At 39.1% G+C, this 20,919-nt stretch overlaps 1 protein-coding gene across 1 annotated transcript; it reads right to left on the bottom strand.

Annotated features, from left to right (window-relative positions):
* Positions 1-1,703: 1,703 nt before the first annotated feature.
* LOC149022757 (DGCR14-like protein) lies at positions 1,704-3,797 on the bottom strand. The gene has a single exon (XM_089150693.1). The coding sequence runs from the start codon at positions 3,447-3,449 to the stop codon at positions 1,926-1,928; it is 1,524 nt and encodes a 507-aa protein (XP_089006819.1). The 5' UTR covers positions 3,450-3,797; the 3' UTR covers positions 1,704-1,925.
* Between the last annotated feature and the right edge of the window lie 17,122 nt (positions 3,798-20,919).

Here is a 20,919-nt window from a genome sequence, read left to right as displayed (position 1 = left end):
TATGGCATCGCCAGGCACCAACCACCAACCACCTGACGTAGTGGCATAGTCCGACATTTCGGACCTTGCCTAAAAACCAGCCAAGGATAAATCAACTGCAGGACCTCATGTTTCTGCAGGCAAAGGCCCTGCCCGCTCTACTACCCCTTGAGGTTTAAATACGATTATATTTATTAAATAAATAACAATATATATTGCAATTAGATTTCTGAAAAGTATAATGTGCGATCTGCGAACAACAAATTACTCAATTCTGTCCCTGGTTGCGACTTGCTATCACATAAACAATTGCACATAAAAAACAAAAATCAATTCAGCCAGAAACATTTCAAAATAGGGTGTGATACACACATGCTTCTTCTTTTTTTGTGGCTCCAGATACACATGCAACAGAAGAGGAATGTCATGTATTGCATGAAAGCAAAAAGTAATCTGGAGCTTCCTGATGCTCTGATAATTTGGTAGTAACTTGCATAATAGAAACTCAAGACAAAGCTGTATTTCTGGATCATGCATGTGCTGGACGAATTCCATTTTAGGAGGGAGATAGCTATTATCAGGGAAGCTAGGCGGTTGATGAATCTGTGGATCCGAGGAGTTGAAGGAAGAACTAGTTCATTATAACTTCTGTGCAACAGCTAATTTAATCATCTCAACAGTCTGCTAATGTCATCTTGAACTCAACACAATAAACAACAATACCTGAAGGCCAAATTTTTATCTTGATCTTTAAACATCAATAGAATTAAAAACCTCCAGCATTAGTGAAATCTTAACTATCGAGCCTGGAAATTGCAGAATCATGATCAACATGATCAATTTAAGTGCTTGGATTCTACTGGACCATCACACTTCATCCATATTTGTCTGAAACAAAAAAGGTGAGTTCTGCAACCTAGATTATGCAATTGTGTGCAATCAGACAACTGAGAGTATATAGACTGGTAAATTCTGTTAATTGTTGGGCATGGTGTCACCCAAGCTATTGATCCCTGCATCTGGTTAGCAGTTTTGTTTATATAAATGAGCGGTGAAAATCTAATCTCTCATGAATGAAAATATCCGTGCTTGGAAGCAAATAAACTGCAAATTAAATACCAAACTATGAACTTGCAAACGAGGAAGCCCTGTAACCAGTTAAGTTCTTAAATCAAACAAGGGGTACAGAAAGTGAAAAGCCCAAGATTGAGCTAAGAGTTGATGCCCCATTAAGTCTTACTCTCACCCAACTAATTTCCAGTTTCACATCCCTATTCATGACAGCTGATGATCTGGTTTCATTTCTTTTCTTCTTCAATTTATATGCAACCTGTTTCATTTGTAAGTTGCAGCTCCAAACACAAAATTCAGTTCTTAAATATCTACAAGTTCAGTTTTCCACCTCTCCCCTTTCACACACACAGTGCAAGCTCTCCTTGCCCAAATGTTATTGTTCCACTGAGCTCATGTCTTGTGTCTTAACTTAGAAGAAAACCATGGCCAACTCTCCGTAGTATCTTCAAATCCAGGTGGCAAAAGTTAGCATGGTGTATTCTATCTCCCTAGTAAGAGAAAGCATGAATAGGCCAATGAAAATACTGATTCCTTTGAGGCTAAGTATAGGTTAGGTCAGAATCAAGGAGTGAATGCAGCTCCTTAGCATCCCTCATCCAGAAAAACATGATCCACAATATATAAAGGTATATGGAGAAGAACCTCAAATCTTAACATCATTAGCGTCAGCTAGTAACACATTTTCTATTGAATTTGTCACATATTTGTTTCAACTCAAAAGGTAATAAACAACATTAACATGGCAAAAGATCCAATTCATTGGTACATTAAATTAAACAAGGATCTTGCTGAGCTATATTTATGCACAGACAGTAGTGACAAAGACAAGTGCAAGCAGTGCCTGTTACACAAAAGAAAAGAGGGGATCTACATCACCAAGGAGGATTGGAGTCGTTTCTAACAGATGGGGACCTTGAGTCCAAGCTCCCATCTCTTCCAAATCTCGTCAAGCTCCTTCCTGCTTTCGGAGTCCCTAAAGCAGGGCTTCCACCGCGATAACTAGCTCGCAGACTTTCATCCACAGAAGACGAAGACTTGGCATTTGCAATAGCATTCCTCACAAACTTCTGAGCAGCGGGAGAAAGCGTTCTAACACTTGGACTAGCACTTCCCCCTCTCACGGGTGATGGTAGTGGTGGTTTTTGAAACATCTTAGATCTCTCCCTCAGTTTCCTAGCAGCCTCCCTGGACAAGGAGTGAGCTTTGGCATCTCTTGATGGTGGGCATGGGATTCTAAAGTGAGGGCCATCACTGCTACCACCAATACCCACAGGAGTGTCTTCTGTTTCTAATCTCAATGGTGTCCCTTCAATCTCTCCCCAAGTAATAAAAGGTGATCCATCCACACCCGGTGCTGGGGATGGAGTTCGCACAAAGCTATACCCATTTTCTGATGTCTTGTTTGATTCCACATAAAAAGGATTTGGAGATTTCCTCAAATCTTCCAGATCATACTTCTTCGATCTCTCTGCATCTCGATCCCACATAGGAACAGGGGTTCCTCCAGCTACAGGTGCATAAACAACTGCAATTGTTTCTTCTTCTTCTTTCGGCCTTGAATCCATCATTTTACCATGAAAACGAGTGTTAGTGCGGCTAACTTCTTTAGTCAGAGCCTTAAGTCTCACTTCCTTCTCAGCCTCTGTCAAAGGGACTTCACCGCGATCTACTGGATTATACATCAACAGATTCTTTGCTGTGTATTTCCAACCATCTAACGTGCTTTCAGGCTGACCAGACGACCCATACCCATCGGTAATCCGGTCTTTCTTTGCTGATTCAATTGTATGAATTGGCTCTTTCTCACCTTCAATCAAATACCCAAATCGCTCCTTCCTCTTCCGATTCACTTTCTCAACGATCTTATTAAAACTATCATTATCTTCACTTGTATAACGGCGGAAGAACTCGTCGAGCGTCAACGAAACATCGACCGAATCATCGACGAATTCTTCACCTTTGGGAACCGCTTGGATTGGGGTTTTATCCAAATCAAACGGAGTAGAACTCGACAAGAAAATCGAACCCGGTGTTCGTAAATTAGAACCAGGAGTTTGAGACTTATTACCTTCGCCACCGGAATTTGAAGCCTTGCCTCGACGTCTCTCCAGGATCTTCAACTGGGCATCTCGGATTAGAACAGGATCCCCACTGCGAACAGCTTCAAGCCAGTCGATGCGGTCACGGAGCTTCGGAATATCGGGGAAGAAATCACGTTCGATGATCTTCTCTATGGCGGCGACATAAGTGTCCTCATCGAGAACCTTGGCGCGCTTGTTAGGGTTTCTGGGAGGTTTTAATGACGATGAATCACTAGGGTTTTCTTGGAATCCCTCGGAAAGAGATGGTGAAGGGGAAGAGATGTGGCGAGGGGAACGTCCAGGTGATAAGAGCATGATTTCTGTAGTAGGATTTGAACTTCCTCAGAAGCAGAATTTGGGGTTGCAAGCAAATCTGAAAATTAGGGTTAGGTTTTCGCAGGAACAGAAGAGGTTTTTTCCCAAGTCTCGTTATTTCCCCTTACGAGAGAGATCCAAATTTTGGAAGACGCGTAAGGAAGAAAAACAAAAGATCTACAGAAACTTCCGATTGGAATAATGATTCTGGCGGCCAATTTGTAAACGATGGAAGCAATGTTTTTTCAGCAAATCTGATTAGGAGTCGGAGATCTCGGAGAACAGAAACGTACGCGTGAGGGCAAATATTACCAACTCATACAGAATCCACATTGTTAAGAGAATTTGTCTCAAGGGATATTTTAAGTGCCACCGCCTTCTTTTCTTTTCTTTTCTTCTTTCTTTTTCTTTTTTTTTTTTTTTAATTTTTTTTTTAATTTCTTTTTAATTTTTTAATTTATTTATTTATTTTAATTATTATTTTTTTAATTTTAAATACAGTAATGTCAAAAGTATCAATTTTAACAATGTCATCTACAATGCAAAATTTCTGTCCAGTATAGGGAATTTTTAAAATCATTTAGGGCTTTTTTGTTTACATGAATCTAGAGATTTGAAATGAAATGAAATTTCAAATTTATAAATTTTAAACCTATTTATTTATAGGTCAAAAATTAATTGTTCGACTAGCCTTAAATTTATTGAAGTTCATAGAGTTCCATTGGATTACTTTGCATGAATCCGCAAATTTCATTAATTTTATACTTATAGTAGAATCCATGGATTTCACTCAATACCCAAGAATGGCTTAATTCACGTTTTTAGGCAAAAAAGTGAAATCTCTGGATTTCGTGAATCTAGGGATATTTATAACCAAACAGGTATAAATCTCTAATTCATGAATCTAGGGATTTAAAATATTTGAATTTAGATAACCAAATAGGCCCTTAAAGCATCAATTGCATATTTGCAATCCGAGTTTACAATTAGCTAACAATACACGTTCCCTAATAGCCTCCATCTCACTTAAGGGTGTCGATTCGGTATGGTATTGAATTTGAAAACCTCAAACCATAATCGTATCGTACCATATTTATACAATACGGTATGAAAACGGTATTTTAAAAAATGATACGGTATGAAACCGATATAAAATCGGTATGGAAAAATGGCACAGTTTGGTATACGGTTTGGTATGAAAATCAATATAAAGCGGTATATAGGGAAATCAATAGTTACAGGTATACACAATTACAACAAAATACTTCAAAAAATATAGGGTTCATCATTTATCCTTAAGATGCGTAGGCGATAAATATCCCCACAACTATAGTAGCATTACAAGCAAACCCACCCAAGATACTTCACCCTTGCTATATATAGAATCAATCACAAACTGAAAAAAGATGGGTGTAACCAGTTCAAAGACAAGAGACCACCTTGCATCATCACTACAATTAAGAGAGCACAGAAGATGAACTACCACCATTCAACTAAAGTGTTGAATCAAGCATCAAGCTACAACACTCTCCTTGGACTTGCAGTACTTCTAATTAAATTATGATAGTTAGTCCACCATTTTATCCTCAAATGGTTCAATCAGCAGCAATATCATAGCTAGTGTATAGAGGATCTTTCATCTCTTTGCCACAAACCACTTCCCCTTTGCAACAAGTCATTGGATCAAAACAGAGATATAGAACGTCAAGTTGCACTCACGCAGTTCTCCCAAGTACCATATGTAGAGCTGACGCTTCCTCTTCCACTCTGTTGTGCATATTCGTCGACAACTTTACAAGCACAAACACCCCATGTTTTTGCCATCTCACGGTGAGATTCTCACCGAGTGACATTGGTTGTGAAAGGCAGCGGAGGAATGTGCTGAACTTAGATTTCGATTTTATTAAGAGATCTTCATACTCCTTACTATATCACACCAGTGGGCGTCATGCCATCAACCAAGAGATCAAATCAGAGGGGAGGAATTTTAAACAAAATCATACACGAATAATACAGGTCAATATGATAAGCTATGATAAATGATAGTTGTCCTTGAGTAAAGCCAAATCTACATCCACTTCATTAGAATCCTCATTGTAGGAAACCTGTTGGACTGGCATCCAATTGGGAAGAGTCACACCTCATGGATACTTTGGATTAATCCGTTTAAAGTGTAAAGAATTTTATGGTATATGGTACCAAATTCGATCAGAAAATGGTAATCGATTTAACGGTACGGTATACGGTATTTACCGATAGTATGACACCATATACTGTTACCGTAACATACCAAATTACCAAATTCGGTTATGGTACAAACCGTACCTGAATTTCAAACGATTCGGTATGGTACGGTTTAACGGCTTTTTAACCAAATTGACACCCTTAATTTCACTGCAACAGCCAAACTGGCTCTACCATTAAGACGCCTTTGCTTTTAGGAAACTCCCATGAAAGTCCCACAAAATATATACCTTGTCCTCCCCTCTTAATTTGTTTATCTCAAGTGTCATCAACAAAAATTTGAAAATGAAATTCAACCAAAGATGAGTTGGGGGATGGGGGAGCAAACTAGGAAGCAATCTGCACTTCATCAGTAGAGCAAAACGAATTAATGTATTGCACTTCATTAGAACAAATTCCAAAATGATTTCATTGATTCTCCAACGAGAGCTACTTCCTACAAAACAAAAAGGCATTTCAGGCTTTCCAAATGATCCAACATAGCGTACTACAAATCATATCAATCGATTTTAAATCATTTGTTAGCTCAAATTTAGAGTGTATAAATCGTATTTAGTCATGCATAGAGAGACCTGAAAAATCCTTACTATCAATTCTTAAAGGTGAAGCCTTCCAACAAGCTTCTGCATGAGGGCAAAAAACTAAGGCATGCATCACAAATTCAATGGATGAGGCACGTAGCAAACACAAAGGTGAGATGTTGCTTTGCCTATGAAATAAATTCTCACTACTTGGAATAGCCTCACTAGCTGCCATCGATATAAAGTGTTTAATCTTAGCTGTGGAGTAGGAGGAAGATGCACTACTAGCCTCTGATAACATAGATAGGCAATGAGAATAGGCTAATCTAACTGTAAACTTTTCTTGGCTTTGTTTAGTCAAAAACCATGAACCATGGTTTGTTCTGGAAAGTATGGGCAACATCAATATTTCATCCATTTCAGGTCAGGAAAAAAAAAATATTAAGAAGAGGAAAATTCCAAGTACCTCTGTTCCAACTAGTCAACTCAATCACATATGGAGGGCCACTAGGGGTTGGGGTGCTAACAATTCTTTTAGTTGGGAGAGAGGGGACCCACAGGTTATGATGATAAATTAATGTGGTTTGTCTATTGCTAATCTTGTTCCCCGACCCTGTGACTAGTAAGTCCCTACCTATCACGATGCCTTCCCAACCCCAAGAGCTACCCTTGGAAGCTTTTATATTGAAAATGTCATGATTTATGAAGTATTTTCTTGAGATAACCCTAGCCCACAATGTGATAACCCCCAAGATCCTAACTCGAAATCCTAATTGCAGGTTTGAGAACTTGAGCATGTAGTGGGAAGAAGTTGTGGGCCATCCAACTTGAAACCCATGGTTTGGAACAGGATTTGGATGATGAAGATGATGGTATTGTTGTATTGTTGAAAGTTGGAAGAAGATCCAATAAGAACACTGATGATTTGGGCAGGTGAATTTCTAGCTCAAGAGAGACAGAGTTGGGAGATGCCATTAAATTAGGTATGAGCCTTAAGAATGATCCTTAGGCATGTACCAATGTTTAATACCAATTGGGGTGGCAAACCACCATTGTACTGCAGAGTATTAGGGGCATTCACTCTAAGCGATCGGTTGACCAACCGTCACCCTAGCTAGTCGGTTGGTTTTGTATGGGCAATTTTGGGATTTTCACCTCCGAAACCCCTATTGAAGGTTCAAAAGCCTAATTTTCATCATTATTATATTCTTGATAGTAGATAGGCTTGGAAAAGGTCAGAGAGCATGTGAAGAGGCAAGAGAAATCATCTTTTGCGGGATAACTAATGACTTTGTTGGATTCCAAATCTTGAAGGTAATATAAGTAACCCCCTTCTATTCTCTTCTATTAAACCATCATTCTAAGGAGTTATTTGAGGGAAACGCTCACTGGAAGTAGGATTTGATTAGAAAACCATTGTTTTTCATCAAACCTAATCAAATCACGTAAAAGGAATAATATCTATATCTGTTCTAATACCGTATTCTTCCAGAGAAGGATTCCTAACTTTCAAATCTGATTTGGAACTAGGGTTTCTTAAGTTTTGTTGTTTGGAATGTCTATTGGGTGTTTCAGAGACGTGATTTACACTAGGGATCACCCTAAGACTCATCAAAGATGGGGGATCAATAGTGTGAATTTCGGATCTAAAAAATTGCTAGTGAGACATGGCGGTTCGTTGGCCCAACCAATTGACCCCTTTTCTGACTTTGTTTTGAAGTAAGTTGGCTGAATTGATTCTAAATCTTAAATATAATTATATGAACATGTTCATAGGGCTTGTTGAGTCTTGGTGGGTAACTGGTTTGGGTGAACCCAACCCATATAAAAGGTTTTAGACATTAATTAGGTAAGGGAACAATACACTTATGCTTTGGTTGTTTGGCATGTTATCTCTTTAAGTATTCAAAGCATGCTCTTGTCAATGTTATATGTTGTAATCAAGGTCCAACATTTTGCCAAAATTTCAAGGGGTGTTTCGGTCAAATTTCGGATTGAGGGCTAACTCTTACCATATGCATTTCCGTCATATCCTGTGATTCCAATTACAAGAGTCAATCAATCTTCACTTACTAGATGCATTTCTATCATATTTGGTGATTCCAACTATAAGAGTCAATTAATCTTCTCTTATTCTATGCATTTTCGTCATATGTTATGATTCCAATTACAAGAGTCAATCAATTTTCCCATATGCATTTCAATCATATCTTTGGATTCAATTGCACGAGTCAATTAACTTTACCTTATGCATTTTAATCACATATTTGGTTTCCAAATTATCTTGCCAACTATGCTCCCATCCACAATTGATTGGCTTCTATAATTGGAAACCAAAGATGGAAAACATTGAAAAATCAAATCGAAAGTCACGCAAAAATGGAAAAAATTTAGCATGAAGATCGTTATAAAGGGCAAGAAATCGGCGAATTTATTGCAATAATTTGAGAAATCGGTGATATTTCGACCTTTCAGTGATATATCACCGATGTCGGAAATATCTCATATTGTCTACTGGTTTCGTTTCACCACCTAGTGACACAACGAAATATCGCTGAAATTTTGTACCATGACTATAATACACTATTAAAGCATGATTATTATGTAAGTGAAAGGCATGATTATTTACTGTTGTTCTTTACTTATTTAAATGATGTTGTGTGTTGAATGATTGGATTTTGGTCTAAGAATGCGTGGGTTTGTATCCTAACATCATACATCGGGGTCGTGGCTTAAACCATTGTCCTTGGTGCCTTTAGTATCGGATATAGCTGATGTTTGTGCATGTTAGGATGTCTAGATGCATAGTTAGATCTCCCATATACATGTTACTACCCCCTCTAGCATAAGAATTGAAGTCGAGTGACCCGTGATAACAGTAGGGCATTGGTGGGCATCCAATAGTCAGTAATCATCCTGTGAGGAGACATGGGCCTATTGGCGTATCATTCATGGTAGGGTTGCATATGTTGATGATCGGGCTCATGGGCATCCAACAATTGGTAACCATCTTGTGAGGAGACATAAGAGGCATCATCCCTATCATATGTGGATGACCATAGGGTTATCGGGTGCTAGTCCAATAGTCGGTACCCATCCCCTGAGGATTAGAAACTATTAGGTGGGTAAAGATACTGGACCAAAAGGGCACTAAGCATGAGGAAAGGTATCTGGACTATATGTAGTATGTTACTTTTAAGACCATGTATTGAACTAGGATATCCTTGACATGCATCAGTTCTCATACTAATGGTCATAGTGAGAGAGTGTGGCCTTATAACCCCTACCATGGTCGGATTGGACTTATATCCAATGCCTCGGTTTTGACGGCCAAAAGTCAGTTGGATGCCGTGAGGGGTCTGTGTGAGACTACCTAAAGGAGGTTGGTGTCCATCTTAATGTGTGTCTGCCGAGGTAGAGAGGGCATGGTTAGTCTTTCTAGTTGCAAACATAGTATGTCGCTGCACCTTTACATTTCTATATCTCATGTTATACCTGGTATATGTGAATTGTTTACCATGAGTCTGGACATCCAATGGATTTCTGTTTTCTAAATGGAGTATGAGGAAATCATTTTCCAGGAGAGTTCGATGTTGGTGGAATAGTATGATGAACCAACATGGGAGTACTTTGAGGCACATGGAGACTCGTGCCCCTATTTGGACTTAAGGGGTCAAACGGACGATTGGTAATCGGTAGGAGGAGACACACAAAGCAAAAAAGACGTACAAATAGGACGGAATTTTAAAAACGGTTGGTAGATGGACAGATGAATGGTAGAAAATCACACTTGCTCCAAGTGCATGAAGGGTTAATTACACAACCACCAAAGACAAGAAAAGCCCCGAAGGAAAGAGTGTAATTCTTTACTTTAGATAAAATTTATTCATTTTTTACAATGAGAATGTCTCCCTTTTTTTTTTTCTTCATGATGACAAGGGTGTTAGAAGGATGATCCAATTACAGGCGACAAAGATGATTGCATAGCCATGTCAAGCAAAGGGCATCAGCCATGTCATGGACGAAATGGTTTGAGCCCCAAAATATCAAGGGAAGTGCCTTAAAATGAATCCATATGGACAAGAGATAAGAAAAGCCATTAGATCGCAACATAGATTGGTGCTCCATGAGATGTGGTTGAATTTTGGCCATTTTTGGCGGAATTTGGCAAAAATATACATTATGTTTTATCCTGATCAAGTTATCCATCATAAACAGAAGGAAAACAACAGAAAAAGATGAAGAAATAGGTACCACAAGTCGGAACCAAGCAGGTTTGACAAGAAAGTTGTGGAAATTGAGGCCATAAACACACTATTTGGTACCAGCATGAAAACTATGGATTTCATGAAATTGCTCTATTCAATTAACTTCCCACTTCTCTCGTTCTGGAAATTTATGACATCTCGTGCAAACCAAAAAAAGATGAATGTAGACAATATAAAAAGAGAAACCGGCTATCACACGGTAGATGAGGGCCAAGTGGTGGCTAATGACAGGTAAACAGGCCATGGGAATTGGTTTTAAAGCCTTGGATGTCAGAGTTAAGTTGGTATTCACAATGAGATGGAAGCATAATAGTGAAGGAAGAAACCAAAAAGCGAACAAGGTAAAGGAGCGAAGGAAGAAGGAAGAGGAGAGAGGTGAGAGGAACGAAGTCACGAACATTGGGACTTAGGGTTATTAACCTATTAGGGTTTAAAGTTTAAAATAAAATTACAAAACAACCAAAAGGATGAAAAATGGAGGAGGAAGGAGAAAGGAAGGAAAGAAGAAAAGCAAGAGACTGACGGATCCGTTGGTGTTTGTAGACGAAGACGGAGTAGTGAAAGAAGAGACTGTGGGCCTCTTAGTTGAAGATTGGGAGACGAGATGGATATTGATAATGATGCCCCTTACGGATACATTGTCGGGTGGAGAAAGCACCAGAAGGGGAAGCTTAGTTGAATTGCGTGATGTGTTTTGATCCGTCCAAATATAATTCTATAACAGACTTGTTGATTGACTTGTAGGAGAAAACCCAACAAGGACAGTCTCCCCTTCCAATCTGCTAAAGTTGTTGTCGAGGGTGACTAGAGTTGAGATAGACAGGATAATAAACGAAAATCACAAATTTGATATTTTAAGCCTACTATTGGGACCTCGTGAATAGAACCCTATTCTAATCATTGGGACTCAGAGAACGAGGAGTGAGCTTCCTAGGGCATTCCTTGAAGTTGGTGAAGGATCTTGGTCTCAATCATTGCCTTCCATCTCTATTGCTTCCTCAATGTATGATTTCTCTCTCATTCTCTATTCTACCACCTACCTTCGCTATTAGACATGGCTAAAGGCGAACCTGCAAACACTGGTCATGTGTTTCCCATTTCATGTTTTTCATCTTGCTAGCTATGCCCAATACAATCAATAGCATGCATTCTAGATTCGCCATTCCAACTGTCTTATTGATTTAAACTGATGTGTAGATGTATGCTAGGTCTGATTTACTATTGGTTTATGATTCTCATTTAGTTCTTATCACTTCCTTAGTTGATCCCCACTCGCAGCAAAAACCCCATTTCAATTCTTGATGTTTAGCAATAGAACATAGGGTTTAGTTTGGGTATTCCTAATTGGACCATTGGATCATCATAATATTCATTGTATAGTGTTCTTATACTGCTATAATCAATCCCTCAACGGATCGATCCAAGCCCCGGAATATCGGTTTAGAGCCAAAAACAGCGAGTCACCTGACAGCGGTGAGAGGTTGAGTTAGTCGACAGATGAAGATAGCAACCAACACTTGCTCGTTTTGTGTTTGATCTCCGATTTGATGTTTCCTTCTCTAATGTTGCATATATGTTGTCTAGGGTTCAAGCACTAAGTTGGGGACTATTCTAAGGGTACTTGCTATATTTCTCGATTCGATTAAGGTAAGGACGGTTATACCCATATGACATTGACTATGTGTTTATTTCAATGATGATTGATAACTTGATATGCTTAGCTTATCAATTGTATTTAGACATCATATGACTACTGTAGTTGTCTTTTAACAGTAGTAACATGTTTAATTACTCTTGTATATCATGCCTATTTAATTATTTTTATTTACATATACACTTGAATCATGCGATGTTATGATATGACTTTCAATATGATGATGTATCATGTATGTGTGATATGATGAACTGAGAATGTGATTGGATAAGTATAATTTAGGATTGAGTAATGTCCTACTGACATTTCTGTCCTTGGACATCGGAGGGAATAGTATGGGATGTTCTCCAAAGGTGTCCATCGACGCTTTCCTGAATTATTGGATGACATACATAGGACTTGTCTAGATGTATAGCTAGGATATCCTTGTCATATCAGACCCAAATCGGAAGGGTATTGAGACCAAACGATCCATGGTAGTAGTATGGTTTGATGGGGAAGACCGGTAACAAGTGAGAGGACATAGACATAACGGATAGAAAGGGGCATTGTTGGTAGGGTTGCAAATAGTGGACTTGGGTCAGGGCGCTCGAAGATCGGTGAGTCATATCCGTGAGAGGACGTGAGAGCTCCTCTACTATTTGTGGATGACCAACGGGGTTGATGAGTCGGTGAGTAATATCCATGATTCAGGAAGGATACGGAAAGGAGAAGGCAAGGAATGGACGTATCTAGATCGAATGATATGACGAGTAGATGACTTGCATTGGGCTAGGCAGTGACATTGAATACTTATACCAATGGTGATGTGAGAGAGTGGGACAAACACTGGATTGTCCGAGAGGGAGGGAAAGTCCATGGAGAACCAAGAACCAGATGGTTGAGGAAGAGCGATTTGAGACCTACCCAAGGAAGTATGGTGCTAGACTTAAAGCATGTCTACATAGAGGCTAGCATATGTAGAGTTAGAATCATATTTGCATAACGTCCATATCATTCGCATCATGTTATGACTTGTATCATATGGTTTATGTATTATGAATTAACTGCCTTGTTGAGTTCCTTTGAACTCATTCCTTTTTTGTGCAATTGTTTGGTTAGACTATTCTACAGGTTTTGAAGAGACTGATGGCACGTCCTTAATTTGAAGCACTCTATGATGAGGCACACTACCCTCAAGGTAGTGGCTACTATGAAGATCAGTGAGGGTACGAAGAGGATATGCCACGCACCAGATTAGCCGACACAGGCCGGAGCAGTGCTAGACTTCAGATTTCTATAGTTATGAGGATGTACTTTATGTGACTGAGGAAACATTTGTTTAACGTTATATTTTGAATTCTTCTTTTAGACTGAATATGTAACTTAACTTTCTTTGATATACTCCTTAGATGATGATTTTGTAACATAACTTGAATTATCTACTTTTCGCTGCCATGTGAGGAAGTGACTTCTGATCACACTCTCTGTAAAACCCAGCCCTGACCTTGACCCGGAAACCTTGTTATTTGTAGGTCGATGACCGAAGTAAAGTAAGAAGTCAGCTTTGGGCCATCCCGAGAGAGGACTTGGTGTCTGGCTTTGAATCCATGAAAGTTGATGATGAAGTTCTATTTATGGAAACTGAATCTTGATGAAGATCGGATTAGTTGATGGACTTGGAGTGCTCTCTATCTTGGTTTGAAGGCATTTCTACCTATTAGGTAAGTCACTTGACATGTGTGCAAAACCCCTTTAGGATTGGATTTGATCGGGTCTTCAATTCCCGCTTTGGAATTGGATTGGTCGATGGCGGCGACAATCCACTCGACCAATGAGTGTCTTTGGCAATTAGGTTTTTCTTGCTCTATTTAAGTCCAATCTGGAGTCTACTTCGTATTTGCTGCCTCCAAACTCTTTGGAATGAACCAAAGACCTCTGCAAGTCATCTCCCTTGCATCCTTGGTGATTTTCTTGACGGATCTTCGTCGAAACTCTTCCTTTTGCATCAAAAGGTATGTCTATACTCTCTTCTTCTCCTCCATCTCGATTTTCTTTCCTTTTGAGTTGAGACAAGAGAGGAGATGCTGCATTCTCTGTTGCAAACATCTGGACTTGTCTCTCATGATCATCCTAAGGATTAGAGGCTAGAACAATGATCTTAACCATGATCATTGCAAGCTTTTGAAGGAATCATGATCAAACCATGATCTAATCTTTGTTAAACTCGATTTGAATTCTGATCTCCTTGGATCTTCTATATTGATCATGTTAGTAGTTAATTGCTGTGTTTTCTTTTCATGATCCATGATCTATCAATCTCTAGTTGTTCTCTTCTACCATACTATGTGTTCTTCATGAATCATGGTAGTTACATATATGGTAGGTTTTGTTTCCTTATTTAGATTTATGCTTTTAAGCCTATTTCCTTGAAGATCTAAGTATGTTTTCATGATACCTTTACCGAAGCAATGATCCATCCTCCTATTGTTCTTGTCTTTGATTTCTATTTCGAATTCATCAAGATCCATGGTTGATCTAATTATGGTAACTTTTTGTTTCCTAATTTGGATCTTGATGTCTTGATTTGATTAGTGTTTTGAGGTCCCCTATATGTTAGAATACTACTGATGTAGTTTACCCCTTGATTAGTACCCTTTTGAACCACCAAATTCGGATTTCATATCTTAAAACTCTGTTTTTTTAGGCTACCATCGCATTGGTGATCGATTGGTCGATGGACCGATCGACCAATCCACTCGACCAATGAGTACAAAGAACTCGAATTGGTCTGTGTTGGATGTTTTGGTATCTTTTCGTTAGGGATCTTTCCTAATATGTTGTATACACTTGTTTAGGACCTTCTTCTCAAGTTTGCCAAGATCTTACTTGATTTCTTAGGATTCCTTTGCGAGTTATAAAAGGTAAGGATGGTTACTTCTTTAACAACATAAATTGCATATCTTAGTTTCTATAATTGAAATCTTGTTAAGTTATTTCTTTAATTAGATTCTTATGATGTTATACTACTATGGTACTGTCTTGATATCAGTAGCATTACTTAATCATATTGAATTGACTTATGTATGATTTACTTACCAATTATATACAAAGTGATTGTAATTATTGATTTCTTTCCATATATGAAGTTACCATACATGTGATGATATGAATTGATGCATGTGTATGCTAAAGTATGGTTTGGAAAGGAGAGGTGTCCTTTGACACTTCGTCCTTGGACTACTACGGGAATATTATGGGATGTTCCGGAGATGCCCTATGGACACCTTCCTAAACCGTTGGATGACATATCTAGGATTGTCTAGTAGTGTTTGGCTAGGATGTCCTGTTATGTCGGACCCTAATCGGAGGGGTATTGAGACCGAACGACCCGTGGTAGCAATGGGGATTCATGGGCGCTCAAGACCGGTAACCAACCCGTGAGAGGACAGGAATCACATTGTGGGGGCCATTTATTGGTAGGGTTGCATATGGTTAGACTTGGGCTCACGGGCGCTTAAGACCGGTAACCAACCCTGAGAGGACGGAACTCCCGTTACAATATGTGGATGATCAATAGGGTTGATGAGTCCGTAGTCGTGACTATGAGGACTCTAGTGTGAAGGATACCGGAAAGGATCGTCGTGGACGAGGAATGGACGTATCCGGATCCGACTTGATGTAACTAAGTAGAAGACTTGCATTTGGCTAGGTTTTACCCCGACATGCGCCGGTACTAGACCAATGGTGATGAGAGAGTGGTGACTTAACCCCCAGCCATGGAATGTCCCGAGGATGCCGGACCCATTACCAACTGATGATGAGTGATTGAGACCTTCCTAAAGAAGTACGGTGCTATGACTTAAAGCATGTCCCCAATAGAGACCAAAGATATATAGAGTTAGATTCATTCATTCATTGCTTGTCTCATATCATATTGCATTTATGTTTGTTCAAATCTTGCCATTTATGTTATTATGGATTTAATCGCCTTACCGAGTTTCTTTGAAACTCATTCCTTTATTGTACAATGTTTGTTAGACTATCCCGCAGTAACCGAGTACTATGACGGTTCCTATGAAGAAGCGCAAGGCGAAGAGGCATATCTCGAGAAGGTGATTGCGGTTACCACAATTACACTGAAGATCCCGCGAGTGGTTATGTCCGTACGATGCTTAGTCCGACCATTGAGTGGAAGCGCCTTGTGCCATTTATGAGATTTACACTTATAAGGATGTTGTCTATAAAGTGGAGAACAATTTAGTTACCCATTGTACTCACTGGGATTAGATTTTGTCTAGTTTATTATCTTTTAGAGCTACTTTTCCGCTGGTTGTAGAGTGGGATTTTTGCCTCACTTTACTTACCGTTTGACACTCGATTATATCTAGTATTCTGATTTATTTATGATTCATTCTTTCCTTATTGGATCTATGGTTTATCTTCCGCACTTTTATTATGATTGTTCATGATTATGTTATTGTTTATGTGGGAGGTTGATTACTCGATACCTGATCTTCGGGCTGTGGATCACACTCTCGGGTATGCCAGATAGGGTACCGGCTGGGAGGATGTGACACTCTCCCTTTTGAATTATATCTATACACTTGGTATCATCTTTATTCCACACTCTGATTATCTGTTATATCTTTTTCATGATTCTTTATTATATGCTTTTACCTTGATTATTATTGTTCATGATTGTGTTATCGCGTATGTGGGAGGCATGGTTGCTCGATACTTGATCTTTGGGACTATGGATCACATACCCGGGTATGCCCGATGGGGTACCGGCTAGGTGGATGTGATAGAAACTGTACCGTATTGAATTTCAGAAAACGGTTTCAGTACATACTATACCGAATTTGAATCGGTATTGTATGGTGCGGTTTTAAACCGCATGGTACGGTACGGTTAAATGGTTTCGGTACCGTATTGACACCCTTATTTGGACTGCTTCTAAGGACTCCAATCTTGTCGAGCATTGAGAGACTACCTATGGGAGTATGGTGGCATTTCTGAGGATAGTTTATATGTTTGTTTGCTTATTTAGGCAGTATTGAAACATTTAAGACCCTTGGAATAGATTGTAAACCCTTAGTTTGATTATCCTTTCCTTTCACTTGGAGATTGTATTGAGATTCCATTGAGACTTGACATTTTATTACATTCATTTATTATTGGATTTATCACTCTTTGCTCATGATTATGGTTTTGTGTGCAATGTTTATTACTGTGACTATAACATGATTTTGTGACTGTGGGTCACATCCATAGGGGGGCAGATTTGATACTATCGGGTTGGGTGTGACACACCAAATGTTAGGTTGTGAGATTAACCTCCAACCCCTGCTGACTAATAAAACTTTGTTAAAAAACTAAAATCTCTAAACCACAACCCCAAATCAGCCTTTTAGGGGGTCAATCAAGGGGGTTTATGATGCCACCCCCTAATTTACCCGCTAACATTAATGCCACCTTGAGTTTGTCAATTAATCAATCAAAACCCCCTAAAGGGAAATTATATATCAGCGACACCCCTGCGGTTAGGAAATCATATTTAAGTGTTGATAAACCACCGAACGGAAAACCCCATGCTTGACTTGTTTTTGTCTTTCTTTGCCATTTGCAATCACTCCTCTTCTTCTGTTCTTGCATCTCCATGATTTCTATTCTCCCATGAATATTTTTTTCTTTTTCCTCTCCTCGCCATCTCTCTTAGGGTTTAGGAGTAATATTAAAAATGGATATGTAAAAACTAGCTGAGACTATCGATGTTAGTAATAGGTTGGACTGATAAGTTGGATAGCTTGGGCGGTCGCATTAATTTTTAGAGGATAACTTAGGTGGTGGCATTGAAAATTTCCCTTGTATCTTTACCTAAAGAGAAAGAGCATTTAATTGTAACGCCCATTTGCAACATAACTGTACCGATTCCACATCGATCGCATGGTAATAAAATCCAAATATCTTTTTCTATGAAATATTAAGGAAAATCTATATGATATTTCCTCATAATATAATGTGTCCATATTTGGCCACCACCACCGATGTGAATTGCAATGTGCAAGCATGGCAAAGTCCAAAGGTGTAAAATCCTCTAAAATCCTAACCCAATAACCCGTCGTTTTAGATCCACAAACCCGAAGTTCTAGTAGATGGAAACTTTGGACCATTTGAGTTGAGCCCGGGAGTTCGAAAATTGAACCTATGGACTTGGATAAACTAGGAGATGACCTGGCTACTTTAATGAATTTCAAGAGGAGAGAGAAAATTAGTCTGAAAGGTTTAAAGAGGAGATTTTGGCAGGCACATAAACCAATGCAAGATGACTCCAATGCCAAGGCAAAGTATACCATTGATACAAGTATGTTTGAGGAATCTACCCTCCACAGGTTTTGCATGTGAAAGTTAGAGGGGTGGCTAGGCAATTTGATTAACTGCCCCCTACCTAGAAAATGGGCAATTTTGGGTTTTTTGGTTTAGAACCCTATTTTATTGCTTTCTAACCTCATAAATGAATTTTTTTTATGTTCCTTGGAGGTTGAGAGCTTGGGAGAGGAGAAGAACTTGGAGTTTAGAGAAATCCTTGCATGTGAGGCGATGCCGAAGCATGGATTATAGAGATAATCATGTGTGAAGGTAAGAAGATCTATAAACCCCCTTTTCCAACTACTTTTCATGGTATTTGAGTCGATTAATTGCAATAATAATGGCAGTTGTAGAATGTGGGTTGAGATGAATTCTCATTTATGTTCCCCATCATGTTTCTTAACCTCTTAGAGTGATGAATCATGCTATATTTTCCATTCAAGACCGATTCATCCTCTTAGAGATGCTCGTGGGCATCACTCTAAAAACCAAATCAGGGCATCACTCTACTATTCTATTGAAGTCCCAACCCCCCTCCCCAATCAATGGATTTCGAAATGAGCTTGAAATTTGAGTTTTTGGTCGTAGCAAGGGAGGGGCGGTTGACCGGCGCTGGCGAGCTTAACTCCACCCCTTGTTCTGGTGTGCAAGTTGGGTCTCAACTTAAACCTAACTTAACTACATGTTTCTAGGGTTCTTATAACGTGTTAGCACACTTGAAATGTGGATTTCTTGGACTCTTGGAGATCATTCTTGTTATTGAAAGGTGAGGAATATATTATCGTGTATTGTGTATTTGATTTAAATTATAATTCTTGTTATTACATATGTTGAATACCTTCTTATGAATTGTGTGTGAGACTTTGCATGGATAAAATGTAATATAATGTTAAACTTAATGTTACTATTCAAATTCATTCAATTGATGATTGTGACCTACGTGCATATATATATGTAACCTGGGGTTGTGGGCTCACCCATTACCCCTGGTGCCCATGCACTCTCTTAGAATACTATATACATGGTCAGTAGGTGTTAGAAGCATGACTAAATTACCCCCACATGCTACTATCTTTTCGACAGGGGTATTGAAACCCAAATGACCCATGATTTCAGTGGCTAGGTCCCATGAGTAAGGAGATATAGACCCATTGTTATCATGTAGTAGTAGGGTTGCATATGTCAGGGTTGGGCTCATGAGCATTCAAAAGACAACTTCTGTGAAATCCAACCCTTTCCTAACCTTGGCCTTGACCCGGATCCATTGGTGTTTGTAGGTCCGAAGACCCGGAGTAGTGGAAGAAGAGACTTGTGGGCCCTCATAGTCGAAGATTCGGTGTATGACTCAGAGCCTATGGATATTGATAGTGATGCCCCTTACTTGGATACACTATCAGTGTTCACTGAGAAACTGCACTTAGAAGGGGGAGAGTGTAGTTGAAGTACGTGATGCACTTCCGATCTCGTTCTGAAGGTATTTATATATTCTAGACTTGTTGATTGACTTGTAGGAGAAAACCCAACTCAATTTGGATCAATCTGGCCTTCCATTTCCCTGATTGAAGTTGCTGTTCAGGCTTGGTCGACTAACCAATCGACCAACAGATTAATAAATCCAAAAATCACAAAATTCTCTATTATTTTAACCCTACTTTTTGGGAACTCATGAATAGAAGCCTAACCTAATCATTGGCACTCCAGAGCTCGAGGAGTGAGCTTCCTAAAGCCCTCTCTTGAAGTTGGTGAAGGATCTTGGTCTCAATCATTGCCTTCCATCTCCATTGCTTCCTCAAGGTATGATTTCTCTCTCTCATTCCTCTACTCTTTCTTGCTATTTAGACCATGGCTAAAGTGTTGCAACCTTGCAAACACTTGGTCATGTGTTTCCCCTTTCATTTCCATTGTTTTTCTTTCATTCTTGTTATGCTATGCTTCCAATACAATCAATAGCATTGCATTTCTATGATTCTTGTCATTCCAACTTGTCTTATTGATTTAAACTTATGTGTAGATGTATTCTAGGTCTGATTTACTATTGGTTTATGATTCTCATTTAGTTCTTATCACTTCCTTAGCTGATTCCCCATCATTCCTTGCCATTGCAACAAACCCCATTTCAATTCTTGATGTTTAGCATATAGAACATAGGGTTTCAATTTGGGTATTCCTAATTGGACCATTGGATCATGATAATTTTCATTGTATAGTGTCCTTATATTTCTATGATCATTCCCTCCAAGTTTCAGATCGATCCGAGACCCGAAAGATCGGTTTCGGGCCTAATTTCCCTATGCTGCCCGTTACTGATCCTCTTGGTCGACTGGTCAGTTGACCAGTCAGTCGACCAAAGGAAAACAACAACTCAACTCTTGCTCGTTTCACTTCGTTTGATCTCCGATTTGATTGTTTCCTTCTCTAATGTTACTTATATG

This window comes from Hakea prostrata, chromosome 3, assembly GCF_041222555.1.
Source record: "Hakea prostrata isolate BN-2017 chromosome 3, UWA_Hpros_2, whole genome shotgun sequence".
NCBI classification, from domain to species: Eukaryota; Viridiplantae; Streptophyta; class Magnoliopsida; order Proteales; family Proteaceae; genus Hakea; species Hakea prostrata.
The sequence above is the reverse complement of the archived record's forward strand: the minus strand, read 5'-3'. Positions and strand labels throughout refer to the sequence as shown.